This window comes from Oncorhynchus clarkii, chromosome 15, assembly GCF_045791955.1.
Source record: "Oncorhynchus clarkii lewisi isolate Uvic-CL-2024 chromosome 15, UVic_Ocla_1.0, whole genome shotgun sequence".
Taxonomy (NCBI): Eukaryota; Metazoa; Chordata; class Actinopteri; order Salmoniformes; family Salmonidae; genus Oncorhynchus; species Oncorhynchus clarkii.
In genome coordinates, this window is record NC_092161.1 from 26,993,793 (window position 1) to 27,008,228 (window position 14,436).

Genomic DNA, 14,436 nt, shown 5'->3' on the forward strand with positions numbered 1-14,436 from the left:
CGGCACAATTTGTAAAACTCTTATATGCTTCTCGTCTTGTTAAACTAATGTTTTCTCCAGTAATATCTCAGCAAAGAGGGGGGGGGGGGGGGCTTTATCAATTAGATTTGCTCACCTTCTGCGTCCTCTCTCCTCCGACCTCTCTTGCCTCCTTTTGAAAAAGGTCAAAGTTAATCGAGGAGAGTCGACGAAGAGAGTGAACATGGATGGAAATGCGCTTGCTTGAAATGAGACGTTCCTTCTCCACTCACACGCCATTAGGCAAATTACGTTTACAGGGGTAGATCCCAAAACAAATGTGTAAAGTGATCAAAACTTATTAAGTTAGTATTATAGATAAAACAATCCATAGAATATTGTTTTTAAACATCTGCATGTTTTTCTCCTTTGACAAAACAAAAGCTCATTCAAAGGGGGTGTGGCAGATTTCAAAACTCTTAAGCATTAGGATAAAAAAAAAAAACTCAAACTTGTATCTCAAACATGGTTGCTACATTACAGAACATGATGTTATGTTGGCTCATTGGTTGAGCTGACCAATCAGCTGTCTACTTAAATTAATATTTTTTTACGATTGGTGTATGCCGTCACCAACACAGAAAATATGATTTTAACATACTTTATTAAATAAAAAATTGGAAGGAAAACTATTTCACTCGTATTGTAATTAATTATAGGTCATATTTCATAGAAATCTGGAAACACTGGAGAGTTAATTTAACATCTATATGGTTCTCTATCATGATGATGTGACTCAATTTGGTGGATACCATAGCAGATGTGCTGTCTCTATGATGTCACCACAATATGTTGCCGATATCATACAGCAGTTTGAACGTGAAAGACATATTAGTTGCATTGTGTGCGTGTGTGTGTGTGCATGCGTGAGTGTGTGTGTAGACTTTATGTGGGAGGGGGAAGTTGCACTTGAAAATTACTAGCCTGGTGCGGTAGGTTTTAGTATAGTCATTACAGATGAGGTGTTAAGACATCTTTGCCTTTTTCAACGGCTAAGCTGAACTGTGTCCTGGGGGCAGCTTTTTTTGTTGTTGCACTTGCCATCTTCCAGCGCTCTTACTTTCCTCTCACAGCGTTCATGCATGTTAACCACATTTCTCTGGCGTTGTCTAGTCCATGTCCATGAGTGGCCTTGATGTGCGCATTAGTATGTGTACATAGGCGTGTGTTGTGTGGGTGTAACTGTTTGGGAAGACTTAGGAGGCTCTCACGCTGGGTGAAGGCACTGACCTCGCTTCAGCTCGGCAAAGCCACAAGGCTGCATTTATGATCTGACGGAGGAATGAGGTGCAGTAAAAAAAAAATGATGTCCACTAACAGCCTCTTGGCCCTCAGAGAGGAGTGAGAGGAGATCATGTCATCAGCAGCTTTTCATGGAGAAGAAAACAGCTAGAAACCAACCATCTAGACTAAACTCACAGCATATAGTTAAGCTGTGTACTACTGAGTACGGACCATACATCTAGTTATTCTACATACAGAATAATGCTTACAGCTGGGACCACTACGCTGCATGCCCCAAGAGGACCCATGAAGCTGCAATCGCGGATCGTATGTGATTACTCATTTCCCTCTCTGACAGGACAGCCTTTCCCTTCTGTCTTTTCCGTTTTCATGGAAGCAGGGGTTAAAGGAGAAACGTGATTCCTATTCCAAATGGAAGAGGGGACACACATTATCATAGGAAGCAACCAACAAAAATGTTGAACACATGCCAAGGTGAAATGTCCAACTGAAACTGAGGGAGGCAGAAGTCTTAAAGGACAGTAGAGATGGCTCTCCATGTTTCCATAGTATGCTATTCTTCTGTTGGTTAAACCCTTTCAGATATCTCACCCTATCAATATCAATTGACAATCTTTCATGAGTGTAACATCTATGTATGTTTTCTTTGTCCACAGGTAAAGGTAGCTCCAGCATCTCCTCTGACATTAGTTCGAGTACAGATCACACACCGACCAAAGCTCCAAAGAATGTGGCTACCACCGAAGGTAAGGCATCTGGTGCTCATTATTCAACCCCCCCTCCCCCATCCCCTTTCTGTAATACTGCCTATTTTTGGAGAAACTTGTGTGTTCCTGGGATAACCCTAAATTGAAAACAAACTCACGGCTCTCATCAGAGCTAAGGAGCCGGAGGCTTTTCTATTGCTTTGTTTCAAAACTCCTGCCCCCTCGAAGAGGAAGAATGCTTGTCCAAACTGGTAATATCAGGGTTGAGTGTTGTCAGTGAGCATGCTCTTTACCTCTGTGTGTGTGTGTGTGTGTGTGTGTGTGTGTGTGTGTGTGTGTGTGTGTGTGTGTGTGTGTGTGTGTGTGTGTGTGTGTGTGTGTGTGTGTGTGTGTGTGTCTGCCGGTACGAGACAGAAAAGGAGAGAGAGAGGAAGAGAGAAAGAAGACCAATGGGAAATGCTGAAGAGAACATATAATACTGTGATGTATTACATTGTCTAGCAATAGCAGGACTAGCTAAACGATGCCAATTTTCTGCTCTTTGTTTGGTCTGGAATGCATGGCCATCTAGCTGATCCATTAGGTTGTATCATCGGTGTAGTGGTTAGCTCTGTGCCTCTCACAAATAGACCATCTCCTTCCAAGCAGACATTGTTCCATGGTGGCTCTCCTTCTCCTTCCTCCAACCCCAGTTCCCAGTGAGTATGCCCAGGCAATGTGCCAACCTGGCTACATCAGGGGCCTGCTCTTCATTGTGCTAGTGTGTTTGTAACTCCTGTCGATTTTGTGGTTGTCAAACATCAAATACAATCTCCAGGATATTAAGACAGTTGCATATATCCAAGCAATGCTCTGGCTTTGGTAAAAAAGTACTCTCCAATATGTGTAACATATGTCTTTCTTGAGGGTATGTCAATCTGTTTGACAGTTCGTCAATCAAAGGAGCTGACTGACTGCTTGCATTTATGGAATGAAACCCTAAATGTCTCCTTTTCTATCAGCTGTTTAGAATGTGTTTCATATAACTCTACTTAGCGTCTGCTGAGCTTCAATCTCCTCAAACCCATCATAGACAAAGGTCAGGCAGTTTTCCTTTTAAGAGAAAAAATGGCATAGGCTTCTTAACCATCTTTAGACAAACACACGCACGCACGCACGCACGCGCACACACACACACACACACACACACACACACACACACACACACACACACACACACACACACACACACACACACACACACACACACACACACTCCATTGTATGGACACAAATCTTTTTATATTTGCTTTGAAAGAAAGGAATGAGGTATTCTTGTGGAGCCTCCCACAAGAAAACAAACACATAGGCTACCCAGTACTTCTGGCTGTCACTCAGTCATACATTTCAAGGTGTTGCTGAGAGAAGAGAATATAAATAAGACTATTATGCTGTGAAACTTATATTATATCAGATGCAATTTTTGTTTCGTACAAAAATGCGCATGTATGTGCGTATTAGTGATGCGTGGGTCAGCTGTTTGTCGCTCGCCTGCAATTGCTAATAACACATCCTCCATTTCCTTGACTATATGTGATAAAGTGGAAATCTGATGCCCACACTAACCGCAAATACAGAGAAAATGTGCTGTACAGTCAGAGACGGCAAAATATTTTTTTAGATAGGCTTATGTTTCTGCTTATATTTTCCAACAATTTGGTAGGCTATTTGTCAACTTTTCTATAATTAGATACATTCAGCTTCCCTTCTGTCATTACTTGTTGCCCTAGAAGACTACAGTAAATAAACCCTTACTCAAATCAAATCACTTACTCATGCTTCAATGCAGTTGACATTGGTAAAGTTTGTTTTTGCTTTCCTCTTCCATCTCCACTTCTCTCTTGCAGAAAAGACATTTAGGGACCGGGTAGAAAATAAAATAATTCAAAAAATACAGGAAAGATTTTCCATGCAAAATTTCCAAATAAGATCAGTTTGACCGGTTTTAAGGAAATTAAAAGCTGTTAAAACGACCCAAAAGGTTTTTATAAGATTTCAGACAGCTTGAATTAATATTTTATGTGGTTGAAATACTATCAGCTTTTATGATGTTGATAAAGATAGCACCTTTACAGACGTTCCCTAACCGCATCAACTGCTAGCAACTGTTCCAGCAAGATGAAAGGCGTTGGAATGAAGACATTGAAAAGACGGACAGTTGTCTTTTTATTTTATTTATTTATTTTACCTTTATTTAACCAGGTAGGCAAGTTGAGAACAAGTTCTCATTTACAATTGCGACCTGGCCAAGATAAAGCAAAGCAGTTCGACAGATACAACGACACAGAGTTACACATGGAGTAAAACAAACATACAGTCAATAATACAGTATAAACAAGTCTATATACAATGTGAGCAAATGAGGTGAGAAGGGAGGTAAAGGCAAAAAAGGCCATGGTGGCAAAGTAAATACAATATAGCAAGTAAAACACTGGAATGGTAGTTTTGCAATGGAAGAATGTGCAAAGTAGATATACAAATAATGGGGTGCAAAGGAGCAAAATAAATAAATAAATAAAATACAGTTGGGAAAGAGGTAGTTGTTTGGGCTAAATTATAGGTGGGCTATGTACAGGTGCAGTAATCTGTGAGCTGCTCTGACAGTTGGTGCTTAAAGCTAGTGAGGGAGATAAGTGTTTCCAGTTTCAGAGATTTTTGTTGTTCGTTCCAGTCATTGGCAGCAGAGAACTGGAAGGAGAGGCGGCCAAAGAAAGAATTGGTTTTGGGGGTGACTAGAGAGATATACCTGCTGGAGCGTGTGCTACAGGTGGGAGATGCTATGGTGACCAGCGAGCTGAGATAAGGGGGGACTTTACCTAGCAAGGTCTTGTAGATGACATGGAGCCAGTGGGTTTGGCGACGAGTATGAAGCGAGGGCCAGCCAACGAGAGCGTACAGGTCGCAATGGTGGGTAGTATATGGGGCTTTGGTGACAAAACGGATTGCACTGTGATAGACTGCATCCAATTTGTTGAGTAGGGTATTGGAGACTATTTTGTAAATGACATCGCCAAAGTCGAGGATTGGTAGGATGGTCAGTTTTACAAGGGTATGTTTGGCAGCATGAGTGAAGGATGCTTTGTTGCGAAATAGGAAGCCAATTCTAGATTTAACTTTGGATTGGAGATGTTTGATATGGGTCTGGAAGGAGAGTTTACAGTCTAACCAGACACCTAAGTATTTGTAGTTGTCCATGTGTTCTAAGTCAGAGCCGTCCAGAGTAGTGATGTTGGACAGGCGGGTAGGTGCAGGTAGCGATCGGTTGAAGAGCATGCATTTAGTTTTACTTGTATTTAAGAGCAATTGGAGGCCACGGAAGGAGAGTTGTATGGCATTGAAGCTTGCCTGGAGGGTTGTTAACACAGTGTCCAAAGAAGGGCCGGAAGTATGCAGAATGGTGTCGTCTGCGTAGAGGTGGATCAGAGACTCAGCGACCTCATTGATGTATACAGAGAAGAGAGTCGGTCCAAGAATTGAACCCTGTGGCACCCCCATAGAGACTGCCAGAGGTCCGGACAGCAGACCCTCCGATTTGACACACTGAACTCTATCAGAGAAGTAGTTAGTGAACCAGGCGAGGCAATCATTTGAGAAACCAAGGCTGTCGAGTCTGCCGATGAGGATGTGGTGATTGACAGAGTCGAAAGCCTTGGCCAGATCAATAAATACGGCTGCACAGTAATGTTTCTTATCGATGGCGGTTAAGATATCGTTTAGGACCTTGAGCGTGGCTGAGGTGCACCCATGACCAGCTCTGAAACCAGATTGCATGACAGAGAAGGTATGGTGAGATTCGAAATGGTCAGTAATCTGTTTGTTGACTTGGCTTTCGAAGACCTTAGAAAGGCATGGTAGGATAGATATAGGTCTGTAGCAGTTTGGGTCAAGAGTGTCCCCCCCTTTGAAGAGGGGGATGACCGCAGCTGCTTTCCAATCTTTGGGAATCTCAGACGACACGAAAGAGAGGTTGAACAGGCTAGTAATAGGGGTGGCAACAATTTCGGCAGATAATTTTAGAAAGAAAGGGTCCAGATTGTCTAGCCCGGCTGATTTGTAGGGGTCCAGATTTTGCAGCTCTTTCAGAACATCAGCTGAATGGATTTGGGAGAAGGAGAAATGGGGAAGGCTTGGGCGAGTTGCTGTTGGGGGTGTAGTGCTGTTGACCGGGGTAGGAGTAGCCAGGTGGAAAGCATGGCCAGCCGTAGAAAAATGCTTATTGAAATTCTCAATTATGGTGGATTTATCAGTAGTGACAGTGTTTCCTATCTTCAGTGCAGTGGGCAGCTGGGAGGAGGTGTTCTTATTCTCCATGGACTTTACAGTGTCCCAGAACTTTTTTGAGTTTGTGTTGCAGGAAGCAAATTTCTGCTTGAAAAAGCTAGCCTTGGCTTTTCTAACTGCCTGTGTATAATGGTTTCTAGCTTCCCTGAACAGCTGCATATCACGGGGGCTGTTCGATGCTAATGCAGAACGCCATGTTTTTGTGTTGGTTAAGGGCAGTCAGGTCTGGGGAGAACCAAGGGCTATATCTGTTCCTGGTTCTACATTTCTTGAATGGGGCATGTTTATTTAAGATGGTTAGGAAGGCATATAAAAAATAAAATAAAATTCTCTACTGCAGGAACTGATTCACATCCCATTTAAATATATGAAGAAATCCAGAGATTTGGCATGGCCAAATTCTCTCAAGATGCTAAAATAAATAAAGAATATTTCAAAAAGAGTCAAAAATGTATATTTGGTATATCATTTTACTGCAATAACTGCTTAATTCTGCAGGAGTAAATATTATATTTGGCTATGTGAGAGGTTATGGGCCTACAGTCAGTGTCTATATTTCATTTAGGGTACTATTCCATTTAACCCATCTGAACAGCACAATTCCCTTGAAGTCCCAATCTTGTGATTGTCGAATTAGTATCCCGCCTCACAATCATCACACATAACATAGCCATATAGCCGTCACTGCTATCATCCTCTTTTAACACTTCACCAAATCTTTCCCAAACATTAGACTGCTGTTCTGGCCCTCCCTTTTATTTATTTTCAACTCTCCATTTCGCAGATTTTATGTTATTGAGTTATTCTTTTTGCCTCAGTGGATCGACGTAAACTTTTTCTTCCCAAGTTTCCAAAAGCATTTGGCATGTATTTGGCGCACTACGACTCTAAAGTTAAGGCCTAGGTTGCGCATTAACGCCAGATACAAATAATGAAAGCAAAACCTCAATGTAGCCTATAGAAATGAATTCCACAAAAATTATACATTTATGGACTTTTAATGGATAGTTTTCTCTTTTTTCATGACCCTAAACATGCCAACCCCGTGGATATAATCGCGGGGACTGTGGGTTATGAGTCAACCCACGCATCACTAGTGCATATGTATTGGTCTTAAGGTCTTTCAATGACTGGTTCCATAATGAACCACTCAGTAGCTAATGTAATTAACATTAATGTTCATTAATATTAATGAATAATCCAATTAACCATTTGTGAACTGTAACAAGTCAATTCAGGAGGTTTGGTCTACCACTCTCAGCTTGGGTTCAAACAAGGCAGAGTATTGTTCCTCTCCAGACTACATTAGGCTCAGAGGGAAACGTTGACTCACCAGTATCTCTCCATCGAGGAGCTGCTGGAACCTTCACTGGGGTATTATGGGAAATTACTAATTGTGCCTTGTGTGTCTGCTAGCTAGGAGAACAACCTGTACGGGAGAGTGGGCCGCGGTCGGTGGCTGCCCAACCATAATTCCGCTCCTGTGTTATGACAGAAATTGTTATTTTTTTTCTTCCTGCTAAGTGGGAGTAATTACATGGTCTGGAACCACCACAACCACAGCCAGTTTGCTTTCGTGACTCCAAAGCCCCCCCCCCCCCACACACACACACACACACACACACACACACTCCACCCAGCCCCACGGCCCTCTAAACTAATCAGGATGCAGGCTGCTCCTGCACAAAATCACACATTGGCTCAGAGCTCAGATCTGGAGGCATGGTCCATCACATTTCCTGGCCTTGTGAGCTTGGGAGTCACGAAAGCAAACTGGCTTTGCCAAACTTGCTGATTGGGAGAGGATCCTCTCTCTAGGCTATTTGAACTAGCTAAGGTTTGCATTCAGTAGCAGCACGGGTAATTTCATGATGACGCATCACTTGGATTATGTGAAGTCATCTGGGTGGCCTTATTTAATTGTGTACCTTCATAAGAAGAACAATAATATTGCATCAGTCTTGGCTTGGAAAGTTGTCAACCCTCACTGCACATATGGATGTGAAATCATGATTAAAGTGTTTGATGAAACCAGACTTTACACAATACAACTGGGCCACATTGGGGCACAGAAGTTAAAGATAGGACCTTGTTTTTGCTTCATTGTAGGACATATATTGCCATCATGCAGTAGACTATTGCAGAGCTTATTTGAGGGTTTGGGAATTTGTTCATTCCATTGGCTTACCGTGCACCTGCATCAAGTCACTCTTTGGGATTTAGCTCCCTCGTGTTTTCCCAGAACCTTCTTGTGGTTCAGCAATACTTCTTCATGCCTTTTATCCACATGAAGAAGATGAAGAGTTATACCCCTCGTCTCCATCACAGCGGATCTAAGCAAGTGGAAAATACCTTTTGATGAAGTCATCCAATATCATTCTGTGATATGTGTTTTTTATGGCTATTTAGGAGAGCTTGTGGGCTCAAACAGCTGACCTGCTTATTAGCTTCAGACTGTACATTCCTCCCCTGGGATGGATGAGGTTGAAGACTCCCAGCATGGGTTAAACCATGGCCCTGCAGTCTGGGCCTGCCTGGAGGGTTTTCTTTGGCACGGTTCTACTCTGGGGTGGAATGTGGTTCAGCCATAGAAATAGGATGTGTAGAACTCCTATAGTATTTAGTCATCTCATCACCCAGAACCTATAGTATGTAGCAACAGTGGTTGAGAGTGAGCAATTATAATATGAAAAATCCCACTTGGCATAGTAGTATCAGGCTTCTTCAGTCACAGATAAGAGAGTGATTCATTTGAAAGTTGACCATGTCAAAGCCATGCACCTTCTGTGTTGACATCCCCCCCCAAACCAACCAGCAATTTGTTCTGGCACCAGGAAGGCAACTTAGAAACAGTGAATGGTGGGGAAAATACACATGCCCGCTTCCTTCCTGTCTGACCAGGAACAAAAGAAAAGTGAAACAGTGTGTAGGGAAAAGTAGCCATTAGTCTTCTACTCGTGAACATGATAAAATAATATGAGGTGGAATTTAGCCATTTTAATGTAAAAGTGTGATAAGGAATCAGGCTCTGTTGGCCATTGGAATCAAACTAATTATTCTTCCAGTTAATTTCATACCCAATATCAAATCCAATTTCCCCAGCCTAATAGATTTCTTATTGGATTATCGCAAGATCCATAGTAGCCTCTCAATTAGCAATGGCATTGTCATTCATCAACCCACACAGGATATGGAGCCATATATTCAAATCCAATAATCCACATGTATTGTCCTCTGTACAATAATCAGCCTCTGGCCAGTCTGAAGTGTGTTTCCACTTGGCTACTCTGAAGTCAGTGAGGGTCAGCAGTGCAGTCTAAACAGTGCAAAGTAGAAAACTCTGCTGTCTCCAAAATGTTAACATTTTGATCCTCCAAAGGACGATAAATGCCTTGAATTCCAGCTGTTTGTAAACTACTCGCCCCATAGACCCATGATCCATTTATTTTGTATGCTCAAGTAAATACACTACACAGTCAAAAGTATGTGGACACCTGCTCATTGAACATCTCATTCCAAAATCATGGGCATTAATATGGAGTTTGCACTCTTATGAGAAGGCTTTCCACTAGCTGTTGGAACTTTGCTGCGGGGACTTGAACCACAAGAGCATTAGTGAGGTCGGGCGATTAGGCCTTGCTTGCAGTCGGTGTTCCAATTCATGCCAAAGGTGTTTGATGGGGTTGAGGTCAGGGCTCTGTGCAGGCCCATCAAGTTCTTCCACATCAATCTCGACAAACCATTTCTGTATGGACCTCGCTTTGTGCACAGTTGCATCACTCCAGAGAACACGTTTTCACTGCTCTAGAGTCCAATGGCAGGGAACTTTACACCACTGCAGTCAACACTTGGCATCATGCGGCCGCTCAGCCATGGAAACCCATTTCATGAAGCTCTCGACAAACAGTTCTGGTGCCTACATTTACATTTTAGTCATTTAGCAGACACTCTTATCCAGAGTGACTTATAGTGGTGAGTGCTTACATTTTCATTCTTTTTTGCATACTGGTCCCCCATGGGACTCAAACCCACAGCACCATTCTCTACCAACTGAACTACACAGGACTGTGCAGATGTTTATTCTCGGCAGTCCCATTCTGTGAGCTTGTGTGGCCTATCACTTCGTTGCTGAGCCGTTGTTGCTCCTAGATGTATCCACGTCACAATAACAGCACTTACAGTTGACTAGGGCAGCTCTAGTGGGGCAGAAATTTGATGAACTGAATTGTTGGAAAGATGGCATCCTGTAACGGTGCCACAGTGAAAGTCCCTGAACTCTTCAGTAAGGCTGTTCTACTGCCAATGTTTGTCTATGGAGATTACATGGCTGTGTGCTCGATTTTATACACCTGTCAGCAACGGGTGTGGCTAAAATAGCTGAATCCACTAATTTGAAGGGGTGCCCACATACTTTTGTATATACAGTATAGTGCATATATGATGTATATTCATGTAGATTTTTCATTGTCAGATATGAAATGGTCTGAGGAGATGTTGGTCTGTTATGATGAACAGCACGACACAGGATATTCCATAGTGTTACTATAAGCTACAAAACCTTACCAGTGGGTACTAGTAAGATTCCTCAAGACAGTATTTTTTATTTTTTTTAACAGCTATCATCAAAACCTTCTGTGTTTTCAGTGCACTGATCATAAATAACACAGTTAATTTATTAGTGATTGAGCGGGTTGTTCCCTAACCAAACAATAACACAGGCCCCTGGCAAACGTCACACTTTTGCGGAAGCGCTGTGTTTTCCGAGCATTAGCAGAACGTTTTTGCTACGCCGAGAGAGGCGGTCTACCCATCATTTGTCCTCCAGCCTGACAGCTGTGTTGAAAGGTGCTCAAACAGGCATGGCGGTTTGTTTAGAGGAGGAAGCTGTTTCTATATGGAAATGTCTTGCAGGTGCTAGACTGCCAGCGTTGTAGACCCTGACCCCATGTTTGACTTCTAGTGGCAGACCAAGCAGAGCTGTGTTTGAGGTCTGCTTGAAAGAAGTTACATGTAGGTCTACGCTATGACAACTCCTCTACAAGGGATAATATACATAATATACAGTAAAGAAATAGCAAGGATCTGTCAATGTAGGCCACACAGTGTTCCAATGTTAAATCATCGCAATATGGAGGGTAGATGGATTATTAAACTATAGTTGCCCTATTTTAGTTTGATTTAGATACTTTACTCCCTCCAACATGCTATTTACCGATAATCAAGCTCATGTTTCACAAAGAAAACATTGAAAAAAAATAGCTGTCTTGAGGTGGTTTGTATGCGAGTCTGAGATATATTTGTTGTAATTGCACCTCCTTTCTGTCTACTATCTCAGCCCCTCCCCCATTCTCTCCCTCACTTCCAGAGTGAGGAAATGTGAGCGTCAGGCACAGAAAATAACTGTTGAGATTGCAAGAGAAAAAGAAAAACAACAAGTAAAAGTCATTTCCCCAAGGAGGAGGGGAAGGGAGCACAGTTTGCCTCAGTCTTTCATCTTATAATTCTTCTCTGATTTACTGCTTAGTCTTTTCATGATCTATCTCTGGAAGGCAGGACATAGACCCACTTGTTTGAATGCAGTTGCAGTGTTGGTTTCTTTCACTCTGAATCCCACTTTTCAGTATTATAACTGGAGCATGTTCGACAGGAGTTGGGAAAGACGCCATGTGGTCCCACTAGTCAGGTTTTGGCTATACAACACCTGGATCTGTGTGAGTCTGTGTGCCAATATGACATCAGATGTGGATATAGGGCTTTACCTTGCTCTGGTTTATCTCTTCCTTTCGCTCTGAGGGTTGTGTCACTACTCAGTAGAGAAAGTGACAGCTGTGGTGGAAGCAACCATGCCATATGGATGAAAATTACAGCCCTATATCCAGGGGTTTTAAAGCCAGAGCAGAAGACATGTAGCAAAGCATCTGGGATGTTCTCTACATTTCCTCCAATCATAACACAATGGTTTGGGGAATTCTTTCCTCACTGGCTGCGATCTACTGTGCATCTGTTGCAAATGGCTAAGGAACAGATCAACATTTACTGGGGGGAGGGATGGCCCAAAATAGGGGAGGGTTGCCAAACTTACATTTTTTGCTTTGGGGAGGGTTCTGTTTTTTTTTATCCAGCACCGGGGAAAGTTGTGTCTTTTTTCCCTGGTTTACATTCTCTATTCTAATCATATTTTCCCTATAAACAATAGCTTGACTTACTTTTTATATTACCTTAATACAGTTTAGAAATGTTTGTGAAGGTTTGGTGTGGCTATTATTAAGATTTAGCTACTGGAGGCCTATGATATGAAGGCAGTGTGCCCCAGCGCTCCAATTTACTATGACAGTTTAACTTGAGTTGAGGAAGACTGTTTCAGTTACTCCTGTAATCTATCAGTATCATGCTTATCTTTATACAACATATTTGTATATTTGTATGAAAATGTATGAATTACCATCCTCCTGTACGTCTATATCTATCTGAACAGCAGACGCAGTAGCCATCTGACATAAATAAATGTATATATCTATGGGGTTTGGCCTAAGCTTCTCTTCCATTATGCAGACGAATATATACAGTTGAAGTCAGAAGTTTACATACACCATAGCCAAATACATTTAAACTCAGTTTTTCACAATTCCTGACAATTAATCCTAGTAAAAATTACGTGTCTTAGGTCAGTTTGGATCACCACTTTATTTTAAGAATGTGAAATGTCAGAATAATAGTAGAGAGAACGATTTATTTCAGCTTTTATTTCTTTCATATTCCAAGTGGGTCAGAAGTTTACGTACACTCAATTAGTATTTGGTAGCATTGCCTTTTAAATTGTTTAACTTGGGCCAAACGTTTCGGGTAGCCTTCCAAAAGCTTCCCACAATAAATTGGGTGAATGTTGGCCCATTCCTCCTGACAGAGCTGGAGTAACTGAGTCAGGTTTGTAGGCCTCCTTGCTCGCATACGCTTTTTCAGTTCTGCCCACAAATTTTCTATGGGATTGAGATCAGGGCTTTGTGATGGCCACTCCAATACCTTGACTTTGTTGTCCTCAGGCCATTTTGCCACAACTTTGGAAGTATGCTTGGGGTCATTGTCTATTTGGAAGACCCATTTGCGACCAAGCTTTAACTTCCTGACTGATGTCTTGAGATGCTTCAATATATCCACATAATTTTCCTACCTCATGAGGCCATCAATTTTGTGAAGTGCACCAGTCCTTCCTGCAGCAAAGCACCCAACAACATGATGCTGCCACCCCTGTGCTTCATGGTTGGGAACTTGGGAGGGTGTTCTTCGGCTTGCAAGCCTCCCCCTTTTTCGATGGTCATTATATGGCCAAGCAGTTATATTTCTGTTTCATCAGACCAGAGGACATTTGTTCAAAACGTATGATCTTTGTCCCCATGTGCGGTTGCAAACCGTAGTCTGGCTTTTTATGACGGTTTGGAGCAGTGGCTTCTTCCTTGCTGAGCAGCCTTTCAGGTTATGTCGATAATGGACTCGTTTTACTGTGGATATAGATACTTTTGTACCCGTTTCCTCCAGCATCTTCACAAGGTCCTTTGCTGTTGTTCTGGGATTGATTTGCACTCTTCGCACCAAAATACATTAATCTCTAGTGGTATGACGGCTGCGTGGTCCCATGGTGTTTATACTTGTTTGTACAGATGAACGTGGTACCTTCAGGATGAACCAGACTTGTGGAGGTCTACAATTCTTTTTTCTGAGGTCTTGGCTGATTTCTTTTGATTTTCCCATGATGTCAAGCAAAGAGGCACTTGAGATTGAAGGTAGGCCTTGAAATACATCCACAGCTACACCTCCAATTGACTCAAATTATGTCAATTAGCCTATCAGAGGCTTCTAAAGCCATGAAATCAGTTGTTTAAAGGCACAGTCAACTTGGTGTCTGAATACTTAGATCTGAATGCATATGTGTGTCTGTAATTTTAAAAAAAAACATATATCTGTTAAATTCAAATCTTTCCTGTCATGTTGTCTGGTGCAAAACATTTTGTAAAGGAAAATGGCATATTGAAGATTTTTGAATATCCACATGAACTACTGTCAGCAATTGAATGGAAACATAGCTATGGACACCCTAAAGACTCTGGCAAGTGCACTAGTCCAGTGTCACTTTGATTATGCCTGCACATCA

General features: G+C 42.1%; 1 protein-coding gene across 1 annotated transcript in view; it reads left to right on the top strand.

Annotated features, from left to right (window-relative positions):
• The window catches only part of LOC139366758 (F-box/LRR-repeat protein 7-like), a 33,994-nt gene that overhangs the window by 2,468 nt on the left and 17,090 nt on the right, over positions 1–14,436 (top strand). The window contains exon 2 of the mRNA XM_071104460.1: positions 1,920–2,009. Coding sequence (XP_070960561.1) covers positions 1,920–2,009 — 90 coding nt within the window. The remainder of the gene's footprint in view (positions 1–1,919; positions 2,010–14,436) is intronic.